The sequence below is a fragment of the Sinocyclocheilus anshuiensis genome, unplaced genomic scaffold (genome assembly GCF_001515605.1).
Source record: "Sinocyclocheilus anshuiensis isolate Anshui unplaced genomic scaffold, SAMN03320099.WGS_v1.1 scaffold1037, whole genome shotgun sequence".
Lineage (NCBI taxonomy): Eukaryota > Metazoa > Chordata > Actinopteri > Cypriniformes > Cyprinidae > Sinocyclocheilus > Sinocyclocheilus anshuiensis.
Window position 1 is genome coordinate 756382 of NW_015555773.1, and position 23271 is coordinate 779652.

General features: G+C 38.0%; 3 protein-coding genes and 1 pseudogene across 4 annotated transcripts in view; 3 read left to right on the forward strand and 1 right to left on the reverse strand.

Moving 5' to 3' along the window:
- Positions 1-8158: 8158 nt before the first annotated feature.
- On the forward strand, positions 8159-12130 carry tmppe (transmembrane protein with metallophosphoesterase domain). Of its 2 annotated transcripts, XM_016468443.1 has the most exons (6): positions 8159-8444; positions 8987-9267; positions 9615-9725; positions 10955-11120; positions 11229-11368; positions 11509-12130. In XM_016468443.1, exons 2-6 carry the CDS (start codon positions 9060-9062, stop codon positions 11697-11699), a joined length of 816 nt encoding a protein of 271 aa, XP_016323929.1. In that variant the 5' UTR covers positions 8159-8444; positions 8987-9059; the 3' UTR covers positions 11700-12130. The 2 variants fall into 2 exon arrangements, with proteins under 2 accessions (XP_016323929.1, XP_016323928.1); XM_016468442.1 differs by having other exon boundaries at positions 8159-9267.
- Positions 12131-12810: 680 nt separating this feature from the next.
- Positions 12811-13893, reverse strand: exosc6 (exosome component 6). Its single transcript, XM_016468423.1, has one exon. It carries the CDS (start codon positions 13750-13752, stop codon positions 12940-12942), a length of 813 nt encoding a protein of 270 aa, XP_016323909.1. The 5' UTR covers positions 13753-13893; the 3' UTR covers positions 12811-12939.
- Positions 13894-15105: 1212 nt separating this feature from the next.
- LOC107674422 (putative sodium-coupled neutral amino acid transporter 8) lies at positions 15106-19542 on the forward strand (annotated as a pseudogene).
- Positions 19543-19961: 419 nt separating this feature from the next.
- Positions 19962-23271, forward strand: part of LOC107674423 (gamma-secretase subunit Aph-1b-like) — a 4795-nt gene continuing 1485 nt past the window's right edge. Inside the window, exons 1-3 of the mRNA XM_016468389.1 lie at positions 19962-20344; positions 21116-21286; positions 22443-22516. Coding sequence (XP_016323875.1) covers positions 20232-20344; positions 21116-21286; positions 22443-22516 — 358 coding nt within the window. The 5' untranslated portion in view covers positions 19962-20231. The remainder of the gene's footprint in view (positions 20345-21115; positions 21287-22442; positions 22517-23271) is intronic.

Below are 23271 nucleotides of genomic sequence, written 5' to 3' on the forward strand. Positions count from 1 at the left end.
ATTTAGCCTAGACGTCTGGGCTGTGTTTAGATGGCTAATAGACGTCTTTTAAACGCAAAATTGCTTGCTGGGTTCAGATATGTGACCCTGGACCACAAAACCAGTCAAAAGTAGCAGGGTATATTTGTAGCAATAGCCAACAATGCATTGGTCAAACATTGGCTACATGGGTCAAAATTATCGATTTTTCTTTTATGCCAAAAAATCATTAAAATATTAAGTAAAGATCATGTTCCATCCATGAAGATATTTTTTAAATGTCCTACTGTAAATATATCAAAACTTAATATTTTATTAGTAGTATGCATTGCTAAGAACTTAATTTGGACAACTTTAAAGGCAATTTTCTCAGTATTTAGATTTTTTGCACCCTCAAATTCCAGATTTTCAAATAGTTGTGTCTCGGCCAAATATTGTCCTATCATAACAAACCATACATCAATGGAAAGATTATTTATTCAGCTTTCAGATGATGTGAATTTGTTTGGATGGATTGCCATTTTGTCGTCTATTAGACATATATATGTAGTCATTTAATAGCGGTCTAATTGATGACTAGTCTATTCTTGGTCTATGATTAGATGTCTATAAATTTTCACTGACAGCCCAAATTTAGCCTAGACGTCTGGGCTGTGTTTAGATGGCTAATAGACGTCTTTTAAACGCAAAATTGCTTGCTGGGTTCAGATATGTGACCCTGGACCACAAAACCAGTCAAAAGTAGCAGGGTATATTTGTAGCAATAGCCAACAATGCATTGGTCAAACATTGGCTACATGGGTCAAAATTATCGATTTTTCTTTTATGCCAAAAAATCATTAAAATATTAAGTAAAGATCATGTTCCATCCATGAAGATATTTTTTAAATGTCCTACTGTAAATATATCAAAACTTAATATTTTATTAGTAGTATGCATTGCTAAGAACTTAATTTGGACAACTTTAAAGGCAATTTTCTCAGTATTTAGATTTTTTGCACCCTCAGATTCCAGATTTTCAAATAGTTGTATCTCAGCCAAATATTGTCCTATCCTGACAACCCATATATCAATAAATGGAAAGCGTATTTATTCAGCTTTCAGATGTATTATGTATGTATGGTTTTGTATGGTTGCGTGGTCCAGGGTCACATATGATGATCACCTTGTGAAGGACCCAATTCCTCAAATATAAATGCTGTTTTGCATGAATACATTTGACACTGTGTGTGAGTATTGAGACATCACAAAGACAACCTGAAATTTTTTTTTTCTACTTAAAGTTATTGTCACTTATTATTATTATATCAAAATATTTTGTTATATCACATTATCAAACCAAAGTTATCTGACCTAAATAAATAAATAGCTTCAAAATTTAAAAAAATAAAAATAAAAACAGAAATGGAGTGTTAGTTGTTTACAAAAATGTAGCAAACATTGGCTATAAATGTAGCAAACAGCTCATTCTTAGGTGGTAACGTTTTAAGTAAGATACTGAAAAATTATTACAGAAATATTTGTGTTAATAATATTGAGATCCTTTCCAATCAGAATTAAAGGGGTCATATGATGCGATTTAAATTTTTCCTGTCTCTTTGGAGTGTTACAATATCTTGGTGCATAAAGAAGATCTGTAAAGTTGCAAAGACTAAAGTCTCAAATCCAAAGAGATATTCTTTATAAAAGTTAAGAGTCCTAACTGTGGGGGCTAACATGCCCACACATGTCTAAGTCACGATGTGGGAAGATTTGCATAACGCCACCCAAATGTTCACGCAAAGAAAGAAGGCGTAACTTTTATTCTCGCTGTAGTATTGTTGTTGCCTCCGCTGCCATGTCGTTCGTTGTGAAAGCGAAACTACTTTGTTTGGCCTTCCAAAAGAGGACGATAGTCATGCCTAGAGCTGATCCGTGCTGGTCGCTGAGGAAATACATCAACTTCGCGCTGTGGATCGGCTTTCACTGTGGACGAAGCGGAGTCCAGCCCGGGGTCGTCACATGTGGTTGCCGCAAGCCCGCCCGCCGCTCACTCAGGCCCGCCGTGTGTGACGCTGTGTGTTTCGTTGTGAAAGCGAAACTACGTTGTTTGGCCTTCCGACTAGAAATCAGTGGTTATGTTGTATTTACAACACTGTTCCAGAACAGTTCAACCCAAATATTCAGATTTGTGCAGCGCATTTTATGGAGGACTGTTTCCTGATCCTGGTAGAGTAGACTACAATGCCAGCTGTTCTGACTCACAGACTGCAAGTACGATTTAATATTTAAAGGATTTGCCACTGATGATTCAAACGCAAGTTTTGAGCAGTGTAGAGTAGCGCTTGTTGTTTGTCATTTCTCCGATCACGAATGCAGACTATCAAAATGGTTTTATGTTTACGCGGCGCGATGCAACGCAACGAGTAAAAAGACAGTAGAAGTCATTATAATCAGTAATTATGTCCCCACTGGATGCAACGAATGCCTCGTTTGTAATGGGTTTGAATGTTTTTGTCTCGTTGCTCCGGTGTTGTGTAATATCCAGTTCCTGTGAAAAACTGTTCCAGTGGATGGAGTTTACGTGATTATTCATTAGTTTCCCTAATGTGGGCGTGTCCTTGAAACAACGCGCAAACGAACAGAACTGAAAATATTAGTGCAGGCTTCTCAAATCACTACGTGTTTAATGGATTATTTCGAAAAGGTTATGAAGTATCAATGTTTAGCATTAAAGCATTAACTGCAACCTTGTAAAAACAGCATAGTTTGTGTAATAATATGATAAATCGTCTAAGCTGTTTTGCCTGATTGATTACAGCAAAACAAACAATAATCGAACTTATGCTAACATTGGCAAATATAGTTATTTTGGGCTAATATATTATTATTATTTATTTATTTTTTTTTTGACGTGTTTAGCTTTTATATATTTCATTTGTGGTGCTTTAATTAATGTATTTATTTATTTGAATAGATTAGCCTACCTAGTTGTCATTGGTGACTAGTACTGCAGTGTGTATACAATGCCTGAAACAAACCTCTACAAATATTACTTATCTGTGGCCTAATAAAATGAGTATAAACTAGCCGGGAGAGAGTATCCTGTGTCATTCATTAATTTTTGTTTATTTTGTATATAGCCATTGTTTCTGTTACTTACATAACCTACATGCCTACTGATAAAATGTTTCTTGTAGTTAAAATGTTAATATTGTAATCATTATAATTTGTAATTGATTATATAATACAGTGCATAAACCTTAAAGCACTATTCTGATGGCGCAGTCTTCTTGGACATCAAGAAGGAGGACACCTCTAGGTCAGCAGCTACTTCAAGAATATTATTTTTAAATTTGGATAAGAAATCATACATATGTCATCATCAATAGTGTCATAATATGGCTTTGATTTGCTTTTGTGATATTACCACATATTTATCGTCATGTAAATTCATTGTCTTGTTTCAGACTGGATGTGGAGCTTAAGTCACTGGTAGCTGATCATTGTGTGAACTGAACACACACAGAGGCTGTATTCATTGAGTGCCAAGGCCCTGTTTTAATAATGATCTCAGATACATTTGTAGAGGTTTGTTTCAGGCTTTGTATACACACTGCAGTAGTCACCAATGACAACTAGGTTGGCTAATCTATTCAAAAAATAAATAAATTAAAGCCCCACAAATGAAATATATAAAAGCTAAACACATCAAAAAGAAAAAAAAAACTATATTAGTCTAGGTTAGCATAAGTTATTCGATTATTGTTTGTTTTGCTGTAATCAATCAGGCAAAACAGCTTATAGACGATTTATCATATTATTACACAAACTATGCTGTTTTGACACTGTTGCAGTTGAGTGATTCTATAATTGCAGGTACATTTGGTGTCCGAAGTCATTATTTTTTTTCTGCTTTTTTCAAAAGGTTATATTTTTTAATTATTTTAATACTGTGTTACTCATTGTTATGAATTACAAGATGTTACAGTTCATAACAATATAATATGTTTTGCAAAAAGTGTCTTAAATAGCTGAAAATCATGATTTCTTGTCCGAATTAGTCAGTGCATTTTTTCCATCATGTATCACTGCGTAATCAAAATATTTTATTGTACTTTTCTTTTTGTAATATTTCATTCATTTTATTTATAAAAGCCCTAAAGAGTCATTTACCTAATTCTACAACATTATTAAAAAAATTAAAAAAAAACTATTTTCTTATAAAAATGTGTGTCCTTAATCTTGCATCAACTCTGTTACCATACCATACTTTGCCTTTAAATTAGTGGAATTATCTCCCACAACTATGTAAGATACAGGAAATGATGTCATTTCCCTCACTGTTAAGATCAATTAGTGACCTAATGTAGGGAATAGTGAATGAGGGTGTAGGGGGCGATTGCGGACACAGCCACTAAATATTACCGTCAAGTGTTCCGGTGAATTCAGTTCCCCTGTTTCCCCTTCGACGCGCATGCGTGAAATCCAGATGTCATGATTTCGAAGCGGAAAATGTGTGCTTTATTATCTCAAGCGTCAGTTTATGATGTTATTTCCTACTTTCCATCAACATAAGGTATATTTCACGTTGTTTGTCAAATACATAAGTAGAATGTATTGTTTTGGAGGTTTTATAGCTCAGCCTTTCGTGGCTTAGGCTACAGCTAACTAATGCTAATGCGTCAAGTTTAATAAACGAATTTTGACGGTCGTTTACATTATTATATTACTGTTATGTTGTTGTTGGTGTGTGTCGGGGTTGTCACACAACCTTATGCTTTCCATAAATAAACCATATTGCACTGTACAATACTGTGTTGTTGTTATTATTATTAAGCTACTCACCTCTAGAAGAACTTTCATCTACAGAGGTTATGCTGGTGATGTATTTAAGTGTCATCATTATGTGTAACAACTTTAATCTACAGAACAGTCCCATACACCGAAAACACAGAAGGAACAGATTTTCCCAAAGGCCTGAGAAATATGGTTCCCCCCTCCCATATTCCCTTCTGAGGCTTCATAACGCACTGCAGTGATGCTGAAGGGGAAACAGGGGAACTGAATTCACCGGAACACTTGACGGTAATATTTAGTGGCTGTGTCCGCAATCGCCCCCTACACCCTCATTCACTAAAAAAGTGTCTTAAATAGCTGAAAATCATGATTTCTTGTCCGAATTAGTCAGTGCATTTTTTCCATCATGTATCACTGCGTAATCAAAATATTTTATTGTACTTTTCTTTTTGTAATATTTCATTCATTTTATTTATAAAAGCCAAGTGGAGTTTTTAGCAAAATATAAAGAAAATGGTCAATTCTGTTACTGTCAAACTCTGTTACCAAGTTAGAGTAACAATGCGGTAACAGAATTGACAGTCCATCGGACAATTATGTCAATTCTGTTACTTTACAATTCTGTGACTTAAAGGGTCAACTCTGTTTATTAACTATTTTCACCAAAAAAAAACAATAAAATTGTTGTTTAAAATCTAATAAACATTATTGGAGGTTTTATAGCTCAGCCTTTCGTGGCTTAGGCTACAGCTAACTAATGCTAATGCGTCAAGTTTAATAAACGAATTTTGACGGTCGTTTACATTATTATATTACTGTTATGTTGTTGTTGGTGTGTGTCGGGGTTGTCACACAACCTTATGCTTTCCATAAATAAACCATATTGCACTGTACAATACTGTGTTGTTGTTATTATTATTAAGCTACTCACCTCTAGAAGAACTTTCATCTACAGAGGTGATGCTGGTGATGTATTCACAGAAGGAACAGATTTTCCCAAAGGCCTGAGAAATATGGTTCCCCCCTCCCATATTCCCTTCTGAGGCTTCATAACGCACTGCAGTGATGCTGAAGGGGAAACAGGGGAACTGAATTCACCGGGACACGCCATCATTGTATGTTAAGGGGCGTAACATTTCCGTCACACGCTTGAGGTTTTCGGCCAATCACAACGCACTGGATAGCTGGCCAATCAGAGCACACCTCGTTTCAGAAAGGCGGGGCATAGAGGAGAAACAATAATGTACAGTATGTGGAAAATAATGAACTTGGGGGATAAATTATTGTGCATCACTATGACCACAATATGGGTGACACAATAAGATATACTGTGCAGGGGTCTCAGAAAACCTAGCAACACCACTGTGGCCCAGACTCCCAAGAAGAAGTGTTTATAACAATAACAGGACACACCCCTTCTAAACAGTACCCCATTCTTCACTTTGTAACAATAGCAGAACCCTTTTTATTTTTAAATAGAACCCTTTTTATAAGGTTTCATAAAGAACCATGCTTTAAAAGTGCTACATTGTAAAAATAAATAAATACAATAATAATAATAAAAATAAAAATAAAATAAAATAAAACAGTCAAATGACTAGCAGCTACGGCTGCCAAACAAAAGCCATAACATTACAGTAAAATATCTTCTTTCAAATCAAGTGCAAAAACAATAATTTTACAGACATTTTCATTAAAAGTAAAAAAAAAAAAAGGAAGTAACTTGTGTTTGGCAAGCACTGAATTATTAAAATGGAAAAAAAAAAAAAAATCTTAACTTTCTGCAATGCCAAATGTATCTCCAATTATAGAATCACCCAGTTAATGCTTTAATGCTAAACATTGATACTTCATAACCTTTTCGAAATAATCCATTAAACACGTAGTGATTTGAGAAGCCTGCACTAATATTTTCAGTTCTGTTCGTTTGCGCGTTGTTTCAAGGACACGCCCACATTAGGGAAACTAATGAATAATCACGTAAACTCCATCCACTGGAACAGTTTTTCACAGGAACTGGCTGTGTCCGAAATCGCCCCCTATACCCTTAAATAGGGCACTATTTGAGGGAACAGCCATTTTTAGTGGTGTCCGAAACCATAGTGGACGTTCTCGAGTGCACTCATTCAATCCCACAATGCACTGCAAAAACGAGTGTACAACTGGTGCACGCTCAACGGCTAGAGAATGCCCATAATGCACCGTGAGAGTCACGCGCCGAATGAATTCCCGCATCTCGCCAGAAGATGGCGCCCGCAGCTGAATAATCAATCTGTTCATTTTTACAAAGCGCTCATCCATGGCGTAAATTCATTATTAAATTGTTTGATTAGGGTTTATACATAATTTCCGTGACAGAGTTCAAGATAAATCCTTTAATCTTACTACTGGAGCTGCTAGTTTCAAATGATTAATAAACAGCAAGCACAAACTATGCAAAAGTGGCATTCCTTCCGGTGCACTCAGTGTCCGAATTCACTACTCGTTTTCATTCACTCCTTCTAGTTAACTGAATTAGTGACCTAATGTAGGGAATAGTGAATGAGGGTGTAGGGGGCGATTGCGGACACAGCCACTAAATATTACCGTCAAGTGTTCCGGTGAATTCAGTTCCCCTGTTTCCCCTTCGACGCGCATGCGTGAAATCCCGATGTCATGATTTCGAAGCGGAAAATGTGTGCTTTATTATCTCAAGCGTCAGTTTATGATGTTATTTCCTACTTTCCATCAACATAAGGTATATTTCACGTTGTTTGTCAAATACATAAGTAGAATGTATTGTTTTGGAGGTTTTATAGCTCAGCCTTTCGTGGCTTAGGCTACAGCTAACTAATGCTAATGCGTCAAGTTTAATAAACGAATTTTGACGGTCGTTTACATTATTACTGTTATGTTGTTGTTGGTGTGTGTCGGGGTTGTCACACAACCTTATGCTTTCCATAAATAAACCATATTGCACTGTACAATACTGTGTTGTTGTTATTATTATTAAGCTACTCACCTCTAGAAGAACTTTCATCTACAGAGGTTATGCTGGTGATGTATTTAAGTGTCATCATTATGTGTAACAACTTTAATCTACAGAACAGTCCCATACACCGAAAATACAGGTGGAACAGATTTTCCCAAAGGCCTGAGAAATATCGTTCCCCCCTCCCATATTCCCTTCTGAGGCTTCATAAAGCACTGCAGTGATGCTGAAGGGGAAACGGGAACTGAATTCACCGGGACACGCCATCATTGTATGTTAAGGGGCGTAACATTTCCGTCACACGCTTGCGCACTGCAGTGATGCTGAAGGGGAAACAGGGGAACTGAATTCACCGGGACACGCCATCATTGTATGTTAAGGGGAGCGTCACACAACCACGCCTCTGTAATGTGACGAGCCAATGAAATTAGCGCACACACTTGTCACGCAGAAAGAGACGCTGTCAAAAGACCGACGTGTTTATATTTAATTTGTTTACACGATTGCGAATTGTGTAGTGGACGTTTATCAAGCTTGAGTGTGTAGCAATGTCTATATGCCCTTTCTAGTAGGAAACCGCGAACCGCAACAGTATTCTTCATGTTGTTATCATAGCAGCCATCAAAGCTCTTGCAGCGTCTTTGTCTGCGGAAGTAGTTTTGTGTTGTTCTCTCCCATGTCCCAGTTAAAGAGAATGACTCAAATGAATTGACAGGTATGAGGAGCTCTTTATCGTTCTTATAAGTTATACCGTGCTGTCATTAGAATGAATGTAATATAGTTGCAACAGACTGTGCCGGGGTCAGTGACCGAGCACATGACGGTCAGTATGTTTGGATTTGGGCGCCTCTCCGCCGAGGGGAAAGTAGGAATCGCATCGGGAGTTGTTTTTTTCTCTATGCTTATATCCAGAACATTACTCTCCGAGCGGGTGAACAAAAACACTCGCGCTTCGTTGTTTCGCGTTCAGTTTCTCCTCTTCATCAACTCCCTGCTGCTCCTCGGCTCTCTCTACATATGGAAGCGCGTGGTGCGGCGGCTGTGCGGAGCCAGAGGTGCACCTTCTGTCCCGCAGAGATGTTGGCGTCTTCTTGTCCTGCTGTTTCTTACTCTGGTGCACGGGAGCTACCTATGCATGTTTTTCCTCGTGGACACTGAGCCACACTGGTTATCATTGCTGAGTTTCTCCTGTTTGGGCATTTATGTCATCCTACTGTTCTTCCTGTTTGTTTTTGGCTGCCTTATCCGCCTTCGCAGACTTCTCTCCCGCAGCCGAGGAGGAGAAGAGGATGCGGTCGCGAGCGGATCAGTCAGTCATATAGTGTTGGCAATGATATTAACAGCAATACTGGCAGTGTATGGGTTGGTAAATGCAGCCCAGCCACCACGAGTAATTGAGGTGGAGATCCCAGTAGAGAAGCTCCCTGAGTCTTTGAACGGGCTGAGGTTGGTGCTTCTGTCCGACATACATCTGGGACCTACAGTAGGCCGCTCCAAACTGCAGCGCATTGTGACTATGGTGAATGAGCTGAACCCAGGTAATTACAATTATATGGTATCTGTGTAATCTTTAAAGAGTTAAACGGATAGCACTGTAAAATTCTGTCATCTTTTACTCTCCCTCATGTGTCATTTCAAACCTGTATGACTGTCTTTCTTCTGTTGAACCTAAAGATATTTTTAAGAGTGTTGGTAACCAAACTGTATCCATTCCCATTTACTTCCATTGTATTCAAAAAATCGAAATATCTTTGTTCAACAGAACAAAGTGATTGTTACAGGTTTGTAACTACATGCAAATGATGCCAGAAGTTTCATTTTTGGGTGGACTATCCCTTTAACATGTACCTGATATTGATTTTACTCCTTGTGTTTGTTGCTGTAGATGTGGTGGTGATTGTCGGTGATCTGACTGACTCTCAGGTGACTCGATTGAAGAGCGCTGCAGAACCACTGGGACAGATGAAGGCTCAACTGGGCTCCTATTTTGCTACAGGTCTGTCTTAGTAGCTGTTTGATACATGATGTTTTATTAAAGGGGTCAGATGTTTTATTAAAGGGGTCATCAGATGCCCATTTTCCACAAGTTGATATGATTCTTTAAGGTCTTGATGAAAAGTCTATAACATACTTTGGTTAAAATTTCTCTATGGTAGTGTAAAACACCCTCTGTTCATAGCGATCCGTTTCATTGCATGTCCCTTTAAATGCTAATGAGCTCCGCTCACCCCGCCCCTCTCTTCCATGGGGTGATGCACTGTTCTCTGAGAGACGGTACATTTTAGCCGCATTCATCGTGAAACTTGCTAACTAGCACATTATTAGGAAAGGCGATTTGCAAAGATTCATAAAAGAACCTTATACTCACTTCTTCTGTAGATGAAGCTGGATCACGAATGATCTGTGCGAACATAGTCGCATTTAGGTAGATCGGGGGCACATTCCTTTCAAAAACAAACGTAATCCACTGCGTCTTTAGCAGCTCAGATGTCGGGAGTAAATGACGATTGCCATCTTCATTATTTCATCCAACAACAAAGCACCTCAATCGCTTGGGAGACAATCTTGTCTACACCCGCTCCGGCGTCAAATCAATGGCGGACTGATGACAGCTCACTCAGGGTGGGTCTGTGATTAAACCAAAGACTGACGCCACTGTCAATCAACAATCATGGGAGGGGCCTGTGCAGAACGGCGTCATTCTGCCGAGAATCTGAGAATGGCTTGATATGAGAAAGTGGTTTGGATTTATCGGGATTTAAAAAAAAAAACACTTGGTGGATTTTTATCATTATAGGGTGGTTGTGTACACACTGCCAACACACATTTTAGTTCAAACAACATGTAAAAGTGAATTTTGCATACGATGACCCCTTTAACAAAGTTCTGGAGGAGCAAGTTCAGATAATTAACCTAATTAATACGAGAGGAGCACAATCAGTAATCAATCCAGTTAACAAGATAAGGGGTGTATATATACACAGCAGGCTTACCTCTGTTCCTTGACAGTTTTCCAGCATCCCTCCACCACCCAATCTCCGCACTTACAACTATTCCTATTCTAATTCTTCGGACCAAAATTCCGAGCTCGGAGCCCTCCCCTCGGACAGCACGCCAAATACGCATAACCTTTACTCTGTTTATTATATGTAAGTGTGAACTAGTGAAAAGGATGTAAATGAACATTTGTGCACATCTTCACATTCATTATTGTGTGACTTTCAGGCAATCATGACTACTACACTGCCGATGTTGAAGGCTGGTTTGAGCTCTTGCGCTCAATGGGGATTCAGGCTCTTCATAACAGCCATGCAAAAGTGTTCCGTCCTGAACAAACGCAAGACTGGATTTGCCTTGCTGGCATTGATGACCTCGAGGCCCGCATGCTTCGGTCAGTTCACGTTGATGCCATTGTCAGGCTCATTTGAATACATACAAATCTGATGCATATTGTGTGCCTTGTACTGGGCTCTTGTTCATGGTGTTGCTTTGTTTAAAGATACCCAGGCCATGGCATGGATGTTGAGAAAGCTCTCAGTGGCTGCAGTGCAGAGAGTCCAATTATTCTTCTTGCACATCAGCCTCGTGCTGCCAAACAGGCCCTCCAGCAACGGCCAGACATCAGTCTGGTACTCTCAGGTATGTAAATAAATATCAATTCAGTTTTATGGATCTCTTAGATTCTTTGGTGTTTTGTAAAGTGAAAATGTAGGAGTATGTTGCTGGAGCTTAATTTCTGTCCTCTCCTGGACTTAAAATGCAATTTTGCATTTGTGTAGGTCACACACACGCTGGTCAGCTGTTCCCCCTCACCATCCTGGCATTCCTGATGAATCCATTTTTCTGTGGACTCTACCGTGTCTCTGAACACACTATGGTCTATGTGACCCCTGGAACCGGTCATTATGGCATTCCGATGAGAATTGCAAGCCGTTCAGAAATTACAAACATTATATTGAAACGTGCTTGAGAGCCTCACACTGTGCAGTGCAGGGATCAAACACACAATCGCATCCATACATGTTCATTACCTCATTTCCCTGCATGCTGTCACACAGTTATACATCTATTACATAGTAATGTATGCATAATTATGCGCTATATCGGTCAAATATACTAGAGTTTGCACTACAATTTGCTTGAGCAATCTTACAAGCGATCTGTTTTACTATAGAGAATGAGACACATTTTACACGTTTTAGTTGCCATCTATTTTCTTAATGTGGTATTGTAATTTGTTTGCCAAAACATGCTAAAAATCCAAGCACTTTAATATTTGAATATTCACATTCCAAAAGTGCCAGTTTATTTTAAATTACTAGATGTATTTTTACTGTTTTACTCGGGCCCCTTTCATCAGTTTTAATGATCGTTCATTACAATCCAAATTAATTCAGTGCACTGTTTCGACTGTCACATTTGTGTGAGTCTATCAGGGACTTCATTAATTATCTGTTCTGACAAAAATTTTGATTAAAGGTTATTACTATAGCAAATCACCAGTCTCAAATGCATCTTTTCTAAAAATGCCATGTGAGCTGCATGTTGTTTTATATATGCGACTCTGGACCACAAAACGAATCATAAGTAGCACGGGTATATTTGTAGCAATAGCCAACAATAAATTGTATGGGTCAAAATGATAAATTTTTCTTTTATGCCAAAAATCATTAGGAAATTAAGTCATGTTCCATGAAGATATTTTGTAATTTCCTACTGTAAATATATCAAAACTTAATTTTTTCATTAGTAATATGAATTGCTACGAACTTAATTTGGACAACTTTAAAGGCGATTTTCTCAATATTTTGATTTTTTTTTTGCATCCTCAGATTCCAGATTTTCAAATAGTTGTATCTCAGCCAAATATTGTCTTATACTAACAAATCGTAAATCAATGGAAAGCTTATTTATTCAGCGTTCAGGTGATGTATATCTTTCTGACTGGTTTCTAAGGGTTTTAATAAAACCCTTATGACTGGTTTTGTGGTCCAGGGTCACATATTTGCAACCATACCTACCGCATAAAAAACAGCAACACTTGTGGAATGAAGAAATAATAGAAAATATATTTGCAACTTCAGATACGTTTATTTCATTAGTACTACGCTGTTGCACTTTTAAGTGTAGAAAGCATGATAAGCAATGCACATAAACAATATATTCACTTTTATTTTCCTCAAAACTTTAGGATCGTGGCAAGTAAAAGTCTATTTTTCGGGTGGTGGAGCTTTCTTCTTCACAGCCCGCGTCAGCGCTTGCTGTAGCACCGGATAGAGTTTGTGACAGCCATCCATGCAGGTTCTCACAGCATCGGCCAGTGTGTCTTCCCGCATCTCTCCGTCCGCATTCAGACCAGACACTTGATTCAGATTGGGAAGCAGAGCCACGGTGACACACCCCTGGTTCTCCCCGTAACCCTCCAGCCAGCTCCCACACTCCTCTGAGTATGAAGGGTCAACGAGACACGTGTTTCTATTCTGCCGCAGCGCACAACCCAACACCACATCATACATTTCAATACCGCCATCCGCCAGGGCCATAGAGGCGCATGTCACCGCATGCGCAAGGATCGAGCCGTCGTTCTCCAGAACCATGACATTAACCTCAATCTGAGAGCGCGGGTACCTGTGTAGGCAAACCCCTGGCTGCAAGCCCTCCAGTAGAGTCTGGGACAGATCTCTTTCCTCGCTGCCTTGGATCCAGGCACCCCGTTTCAAACATGAAAACGGCGCGAGCCTAAAGTCGCAAACAAGGCGACCGGTTTTCATGTCTGTTTCGTCCTTGCGTTCAATTTCTCTCGGCCCGTACACCGAGCATATAATCTTGGTGTTTCCAGCCTCGAGGTATGCGGAGCCCTTAGCCTGGCTGATCAGCCCGCAGCGCGCAAACACCGGCCGCACCTCTCCATTCCCCCGGACGCCTTGCCTGCTGCTGGCCTTGGGAGCTTTGTCTGGAGAAAGAAAGAGCAGCGGGGACTGCGACTCCTCCGGTCCACGGATACGTTTTGTGTCAACAGGCATTTTCAATAAACCCACGTGTTTACGGGAACATTACTTCTCAGGAGCGAAACTGTTCAAGTCTTGCTCGAGGAATCAAATGCGACAGGAGACTGCTAGTTACGCTCTACCGCCATCTGTCGGATAGGCGTGACATGACACAGCGGGAAATCGCAAGAGGGCCTAGCTGCAGACTTGCACTTGCACTCTCAGACTTGCATTTTCAGACACTTGCGCTTCCGCTAGCGACGTCACTTGCAGTCTTTTATTTTTTTTTATTTTGTTCTATTTATTGATTACTTTGAAATCGAGGTATGTCAGTTTGGGATGTTTCATTTCAAAGTTATATTTTGCTGCTTATTATTCACATTTTTATAAACCACACAAGATCATGTTTGTTCATCTGAATGCATAGCCTATATGTCTATATGTTGCTCAACAAACTCTGGCAGCCATGTAGCCTAACAAATTCTGGAAGTTCACAAACAGCCTATACTTAATTTTCATTGCTTTGTGAACTTCCATCACTTTGTTTTGTTCACCTCTTTAAAAATAAATGAAATAACGCTTATTCCTGAGTGCAGCCTATTCTTTGGCTCATGTAGGCCTACAATATTCAATGTAAATGTAATGTAAGACTATAGGCTACTTTCTATATAGCCTATTTACATTCGCCTACATTTGTAGTTTTGCTGTTTTAAATGAAATATATAGTTGCAATATAAATGTAGACATGCTATTTTATGAATATTGTCTGATTGGAATCTGGTAATGGCTTTTTAAAAGTAAGAGAGCCTCCTCACCATTAATAAATTAAATTAATATTCTTTACAAATCCGAATATTATGTAGTGGAAAAAAAGTAAACGAAACAAAGAAATGGGAGTTCACAAACAAACAGAGTTTGTTTTAGGCCCTTTAAGAGGCACGTGCCTCGAGTAGCGCTTCAAATGAATGTTTGTTCAAAGGGTTTAAACAGGGTCGCAGCACTAATTAATTTGTCACGGCGCTGCACGTTATAAAATAACACCGAATTCCTCCTGTTGTAGTCAAAACGAGGGTCTCGTTTGATAAAGAAGCTTAAGTAGTCGATAATGTGTGAAATCAGCTGCACATTCCTCCTAACATGCATCTTTAGAAAAACAATCATTTACTCGGAACCCACCGTTATAAACGCTAGCAAGTCTATACAATATTTCTCACCTTGGGATGACATTTTTAAGGGGTCTTACTTGAGACAGCCTCACTCACTATACTAAACTGAACAAGTGCGGATGCTTTGGACGCAAACGCTCCAGAGGGAAGCTTCCAAATCGTTTTCGTGTTAGAATACAACAGAGCTGGAGAATTGTGATCATTTTCGTCTTTCGCACCGAGCATGGAGGAACTGGCCAGAGAGAGTATCCGCAGCATCAGTCTGCTGTCCAGGCCTGCGCGGGGTTCGGACGTCCCGCGACTCGGATCGTTTGGGGCCATTTTCATCGTGCTCAAATCAGCCCTCGGCGCGGGACTCGTTAACTTTCCATGGGCTTTTGAGAAGGCTGGCGGCGTGAACACAGCCATCACTGTGGAGATGGTGCGTTGTAATTCTGATAGGTGTTAAGTCATTTTTGCTCTAGGCACGCGCACAGGTATAATCCTACTAACAACAAAAATAACTTGTCAGGCTGGAAGACCTGACAGAGCACCAGAACGGCCAGACACAGGAACAGTTTCTTCCCTCAGGCAATCCATCTCATGAACACTTAACAATAACTGTGGAACACACACTATTTATACACTCATACACTTATTTATCTAACACACATACTCAGTCTACATTTCAATTTGCACATAATATACCTGTACATACAACTGTCTATTGTTATATACCTGTACATACAATTGTCGATTTGTATATTTTTATTCCTTATTTACTTATCTCTAATAAGTTCTATTTTTTATTTTTTATTTATTTTTATTTTTTATTATCTGTGTTTTTTTGTTGTGTCACTGTCATTCTGTTACACTGTGGAAGCTTCTGTCACGAAAACAAATTCCTCGTATGTGTAAACATACCTGGCAATAAAGCTCATTCTGATTCTGATTCTGATTCAGTTGGCCATCCAGCTAAACCGGCTGAGTGACCAAACAAACTTAGGCTGGTTTATTTCTTTTCTTTTCCAAATTATTTTATTTATGTATTTATTTTTTCATATTACTTTTGTAAAGATGATCTTAAACCACTGAAAACTTGTTGATCTTGCTGTACAAGCATTTGTGTGATATTTCAAACCATCCTTTGAGATATTATTACATTCAGTAGCCTGCTGGTCAAAAGTTTTGATTAAGATTTTTTTAATGATTTTGAAGAGAAATCTCTTATATTCGGTAAGGCTACATTTGTGATCAAAATACAGTAAAACGGTAATACTGTAAAATATTATTACAGTTTAAAATAACTGCTTTTTATTTTAATATGTTTTAAAATGTAATTTATTCCTGTAATGGCAAAGCTGAAATTTCAGCAGTCATTACTCCAGTCAGTGTTACATGATCATTCTAATATGCTGATTTGGGCTCTGTAATAGTTCTTATGTTAAAAACCGTTTTAGTAATACTTTTTGTCAGTATTCTCTGAGGAATAGAAAGTTTAATGAATGGCATTTATTTAAAATAGAAAACTATTGTAACATTATAAATGTCTTTATTGATACTTTGATCAATTTAGTGTGCCCTTGCTGAATAAAATTATTTATTTTATTTATTTATTCTTTTTTTTAATCTTACTTATCCCAAACTTTTGAATGGTAGTGTATCACAATTTCCACAAAAAATATTAAGCAGCAAAAACTGTTTTTAATTGAAAGATGGTAGGTTTTTTAAAGGAAACTATAATCTGCAAGGAACTTTTAGTAAAAGCAGCCCACATAAAGCCTTATAAAGCAGTGCTTATGAGGATACAGCTGAACAAGAATATGAAGATTTTGAGGCTTAAAGCAATCAAACATTTTCCTCTAATAAGCGTAAGTTGTGTGTGCTTTGTGTTTTTCCGTATGAGTCATCATGTTTCAGTGTGAGTAACTGTAACAGGTGAATGTGTATATATACACATGACAAAGACACAAAAGTATCTTTTACCCTTTTGAACATAAGTGTCTGTGTGTTTCAGTGTGTCTGTCTCTGTATGAGACAGTGACGGGAAATACAGAAGGAGAGATGCCATATCACTGGTACACAGATCACCGTTTTGCACTCTTTGTCATGTGCCTCATTATCATCCTTCCACTCTCTGTACCCAAAGAGATCGGCATCCAGAAATACACCAGGTGTGTTAAAAGCTGACACATATATCTGCTACTCCCTAAATCTTTTTTTATACCACCTTCTAGCCTTTTTAATGTCTAGTGAAAAGTACTACATATTTCCCTCAATCTCCCACCACTGTCCCACTTTAACCTGCTGTATCCATCATTAACTCTTAATGTTTCTTTGTGTTTAATGCTTTGTGTCCAGTGTATTGGGAACTCTGGCTGCTACAAACCTGAGTGTAGCTATTATCGTAAAATATTATCTAAAAGATTAGCACACAGCAGACCTCACACCAGAGCACAGTCAAGGGTGAGTTATATGTAAAGAACATGTTTTCCATAAAGTTGAGTTCATGTATATATTATTCATAAGAGTTTAATATCAGTGGTTTGTTTGGGTTATTTGTAACAGATTGGACTCATGGGCCTCTATGTTCAGTGTGGTCCCTACTATCTGTTTTGGTTTCCAGGTCAGATTCTCTAAAAAATTATTAGATAACAATCAGTATGCAGATATTATTTCTGTGCAGAGATAAAATTATTATTTCTTTAAATCAATGGTGCACTATTTGCAGATTTCTTGTTGTACTTTTGACCATTGTGATTGCTGAAAGCTCATAAATTGTAATCTTTATTTATATTACAGTGTCATGAAGCTTGTATTGCTATATACAGCAGCATGGAAAACAAAAAGATTACACACTGGGTTTTCATCTCAGTCACTTCTATGATTTTCTGCCTGATTATTTATACTCTCACAGGTGAGTCATATTTGTAGAGCTCAATCTATAGTGTTATTATTATAAATATTTTCCTGTAAGTTTTTAAGTTTTAAATAAGAGACTGACACTTTGTTGCAATATGGCAGGTGTGTTTGGTTTTCTTACATTTGGGCGAGAAGTAGCATCAGATATCCTGATGTCATATCCTGGAAATGATGTAGTGATGATTATTGCTAGGCTGCTGTTTGGGATTTCGATCGTCACCATCTATCCTATAATACTGCTGCTGGGAAGGTACCGTAAACCACAAATAAATATGCATATAGCTCCCTACACACACACTGTGTACACACACTCATGTGTCAATGATTGCGTCTTGTTCACAGGTCAGTGATTCTAACTCAAATATTGCGCTTTTGGGAACGACGGGCCATAATTACATCTGTGTTTGAGAGTCGGTGCCGTCTGATTCTAACAATTCTCTGGATCACTGTGACTCTCCTCATCGCCATCTACATACCAGACATGAGTGAGGTCATCAGCGTAATCGGGGGAATTAGCGCTTTCTTTATATTTATTTTTCCTGGTGAGACACTCAATTAAACAATTACAATCTCACCAACACACATTAAGCATGCATACATACTCTACCGTTCAAAAGTTTTGGGTTGGTAAGATTTATTAATACTTGTGCTCACCAAGGCTGCATTTATTTGATCAAAAATACAGTAAAAACGGTAATATTATGGAATATTAATACAATTCAACTCTTATTCCTGCGATGGCAAAAGCTGTATATTCAGCATCCGTTAATCTAGTCTTCAGCGTCATATGATCCATCATCTTATATGAAATCATTCGTATATGCTGATTTGGTGCTCAAGAAACATTTCATATTATTATTATTGCAGTTGAAAACAGTTGTGCTGCCTAATGTTATTGTGAAAGCTATGAAACATTTTGTCAGAATTCTTTGATAAATAGAAAGTTTAAAAGTACAGCATTTATTTGAAATATACATCTTTTGTAACAATGTAAAAGTATTCAATTTTAATTAATTTAATGCATCCTTGCTAAATAAAAGTATTAATTTATTTGGGGGAAAAAGAAGCTTTTGAATGATAGTGTACATACATATACATTCAAACAGACTGTGAGATAATATTGACCAAACTGTTTTTTTTTTTTTGTTGGTAGGGCTGTGTCTCATTTTTTGCAATGCAGACAGAGCCTATAAATCACAGGATCAGGTGTGTAACATCTTATGTATGTTTAAAGAGAGCCAAGTCAAGTCATTTTAATTTCCTGACTTTCATCTGGTCTCTTATTCTAGCCGTTTTCTTATATTTATAGTGTGTCTAAAAATACATGATATTACTTTCAACAATACTTTCTCCCTTTTACACACATCTTCTTTAATTTATTTAGTTTGTTCCTTCCAGAGCTCTCTTGACAGGGTGGGGTGTGGTGACTGTCCTTACTGGAGCTTTTATCTTTGGCCAGAGCACATCTATAGCTGTTATGGAGCTGATGCACAAGTTTTAATTTACGTCATGGTCTTCATCATTTGGAATATCATTGTCTTGACAAAATGTGTTTATATATTTGATTGATGAATGATAAACCGTATGATACTTGAAACTGGGGAAGAGTAGCAGCTACATGTTTTAGAAGAAAATGTCACACCACAGTGCCTTATGCTTATATTGCTGTTACTGCTCAGTTTTATATGTTGTGTGTGCTTGTGCGTGTGTGATTAAGAAAATGTGTTGGAGGATTTTTGTTTATATATTTATTATATTGCGTAGGTTTAGACAAGAAAAGTAGATTTATTTAAATGTGTTATATGGAATGAATATTGAAGTATATGAATACAAATATAAAGAATGACTTTGGAACATTTGCAATAACTTATTAAAATGAATTAACATTTGCTTTAATGTGAGTGTGTATGAAACACTGTTCATGATTTGGTGTTGTAATGCCAAAAATGAAATTAACCAGGAAAAGAGACATTTTTTTTATTGTGCTAATTTGACCATATTAATCTTTTTAGAACATCTTTTTTTTATGTGTCTAATGTGGATATTTAGATATGTTGTACTGTAAACAAGAATTCATGCATTTAAAATAGGTTTGGGTGAAGTTCGTAGGACAATAGCAGGGTTAAATAATGCGGGAAAGAAAAGGAATTCAGTGGGTGAGGTAAGAAAACTGATCCCAAACACATCGGGTCACATGACAAGGAACCGGAAGTAGGTTAACCTTAGACGTTGTGCTGGACTGTTTGGAGCGCAGAGCTGAACCCAGTCAACCTATTTCGAAGAAAACTGGCACAATAAACGCCTCGTTAACTCTTGGTATATGGTGCTTATACGAAGCGATTAAAAGCCGTAGACTCATGGATGAAGTGTGTTGATAGCCTCTGAGGGCACTTAACCGTGTGAAGCGGCAGTCATTTGAGTGAATTAGCAGGTTAGCCGAGCTCCATCATGACAGTGGCGGTGTTTTTCGGCTGTACGTTCATCGCTTTCGGGCCAGCAGTCGCTTTGTTCATGTTTACAATCGCCAGGGACCCGCTGCGCGTGATCTTCCTCATAGCAGGGTAGGTTTCTGGGCAGATGGGCTTCCCTCATCCCCCGGTGTGAGTGCGGTTCAGTGTGATACAGCCTGTTTTTATATAGTCTATGGATACATCACTGTATCTGGGCTCAGAACTGCCTTCAAATCTGCTGCTTGTTTACACAAATCACTAGGATCTGAGGCTTAGAAATATCATTACAAGATACAACTTTAAATGCAAAGAGAAGTTTGGAAATTGAAAGATATTTAAACGAATAGTTTGGGGTCAGTAAGATTTCTTTAATAATTGTGTTCAGCAAGAATGCATTAAACTGATTAAAAGTGAGGGTAAGACTTTTACATGACGTTCTTTTAAAGTTTATATTCATAAAAAAATAGTTTCCACAAAAATATGAAACGGCACAATGAAGAATGATTTCTGAAGATCATATGACACTAAACACTAGTCTAATGGCTGCTGAAAAAATCAGCTTGCGGTTGTAAAATGTATTTAGAGAAATTATTTGTTTTAAATTGTAATAATATTTCTCAATGTATTTTTGATCAAATCAATGCAGCCTTGGTAAGACTTGTTTAAAAACAAAAATCTTACCGACCTCAATCGTTTGACAGTAGTGTAGATTTTGAACAAGAGGGTGGATTTTTTTTTTTTTTGAGCGAGCTACTCCTTTAAGAGCACTAGCAAGCAATGGAATGGGGAGGGAAGCACGTTTTGGTGACTGGGAATTTTTGAGCAGTTTTTTTTTTTTTTAAATATGTGACAGTATTTGTAACATGATTGTGTTTGTTTCAGGGCTTTCTTCTGGCTGGTGTCTTTGTTGCTGTCCTCTCTTGTGTGGTTCATCACAGTTCAGATCAGCAACAAGAACAGTGCAGCTCAGCAGAGAGGGCTGCTCATCTTCGGGGTTGTGCTCTCTGTGCTGCTTCAGGAGGCTTTCAGATATGGTTACTACAGATTGCTGAAGTAAGAATTAACTGTTCATTTTCTGTGTTTGAAAGGAGCCACATAATCAATAAATCTAAATATAATGGAATATCGTGTTCTTGAGCATTGACTGCATTAATATAACACTAAACAGTGGCAGGGCTGTATTTTGTGTGTTAGCTTTGAGGTCATGTGAATGCTAGTTTACACTTGAACCTAGTGTTGTCAAAAGACCCGGTATTTTGGTACCAAGTCGGTACTAAAAAAATGAAAACGTTACGGTACCAGTATATTATATTTTGCTTTTACAGGTGAAGACTGAGGAAGATCCTGAAACACACCAGCAAACCCTAAAACAGACAACAGTTTACAGATGTTTTTCAGTGGCAGCAGAACTATGACTAAACTTTTGGGTGAAACTTGTTTACTTTTTTCTTACTTTTATTACTTGTGGGAAAACGTGAAACACTTTTAAATAAGTATAAAGAATGGCATTGGTTTTGTACATTTAATTTTTGTTTAACGTTATTAATAAAAATGTTGTTCAATTAGCATGTTTTTGTGTTTTGCTTTGGTACCGAAATTGGTACCGAGAACCGTGGATTTTCACTGGTATCGGTACCGAATACTGAAATTTTGTTACCGTGACAACACTACTTGAACCTACACTTCACTTTTAGATAAACACATTTGAAATGTGCTGAATTTTCAGCAGCCATTACTCCAGTCTTTAGTGACACGTGATTCTTCAGAAATCATTCTGATATGCTGATTTGGTGCTCAAGAAACATTTATTATTATCATCAGTGTTGAAAACAGTTGTGCTGCTTAAGATTTTTGTGGAAACCGTGATACATTATTTTGTTTTTCAGGATTCTTTGATGATTAGAAATCTCAAAAGAACAGAATTTATTTGAAATAGTCAAGACATTTATAATGTTACAAAGTATTTCTGTCAGTCAAAAGTTTTAATTTCTGTAAAAAAAAACACAAACTGTTGCGCTGTCTCACCCAATCTTCCTGTTTCACTAGGAAACACTCAACACAAGACAGAAAACATTATTAAACAATCCCTCTTCAGATTCCATGGGGTCTTTAAATAACTAAAATATCCCGTTGGTGAATCACATTGGCGTTCAGTGTTGGTGTTGTGTTGGAGGGTTGTTGTTAACGTCTGTTATTGTATCTCTCCCAGGAAAGCAAATGAAGGCCTGTTGGCGCTCAGTCAGGAGGACACCATGCCCATCTCCATGCGGCAGCTAGCTTATGGTAAACATCCATCACATGCTTCTTCAAGTAGTCCAATAAACGAGAAGGGTCTGGCTGCAGACTTGCACTTGCACTCTCAGACTTGCATTCTCAGACACTTGCGCTTCCGCAATTGACATCACTTGCAGTCGTTTTTATTTTTTATTTTGTTCTATTTATTGATTACTTTTTGTTTGAATCTCTCAACATTTTACAACAGTATAGCCAGGTGGTGAAGACAAGACAAAAGAAACTAAATGACAATGTCACTTGCAATCGCCACTTGCACTCTCCGATACCTGCGACGTCACTTGCAATCGACACAAATAGTGCGTGTTGCCAATGGAGACGAGAAGCTGTGGTGGTGATTTAATGATTAAAACTAATTTAGTACTATAACATACAGGGTCCTGCAAGAAAAAGACAAGACCCGCAAATCCGTGGCCACAGCACAGCAGAATATGAACGCATGCGCAAAGTCTCTCGTTAAGCGTTTTCCTCCTGTAGAAAATAGGGATGCGCCGATCCGATATTCATATCGGGTATCGGCTCCGATAGTGCCATTTTTCTAGGATCGGGTATCGGTCGGAGAGGGCCGATCCAAATCCGAGATTTTATTTTATTTTTTCAATTGTGCGAATTATTCTGTGTTACTTCTGAAGCCATACCATAGCTTAATGTGAGCTACATATGAATATTTAAGTCCTTACATTAAAGTTCACACAAACTCTTTTCTCCGCTGTGGCTGTCAGTCATTCGTTCAGCCTTTAAAGTTT

Bases quoted from the DNA above. Each gene is read 5' to 3' on its own strand.
- tmppe (XM_016468442.1), top strand. From the start codon at position 8,547: ATGACGGTCAGTATGTTTGGATTTGGGCGCCTCTCCGCCGAGGGGAAA. The intron at 11,121-11,228 runs GTCAGTTCACGT...CTTTGTTTAAAG, and splicing joins CTCGAGGCCCGCATGCTTCG to ATACCCAGGCCATGGCATGG. The intron at 11,369-11,508 runs GTATGTAAATAA...GCATTTGTGTAG, and splicing joins CATCAGTCTGGTACTCTCAG to GTCACACACACGCTGGTCAG.
- exosc6 (XM_016468423.1), bottom strand. From the start codon at position 13,752: ATGCCTGTTGACACAAAACGTATCCGTGGACCGGAGGAGTCGCAGTCC.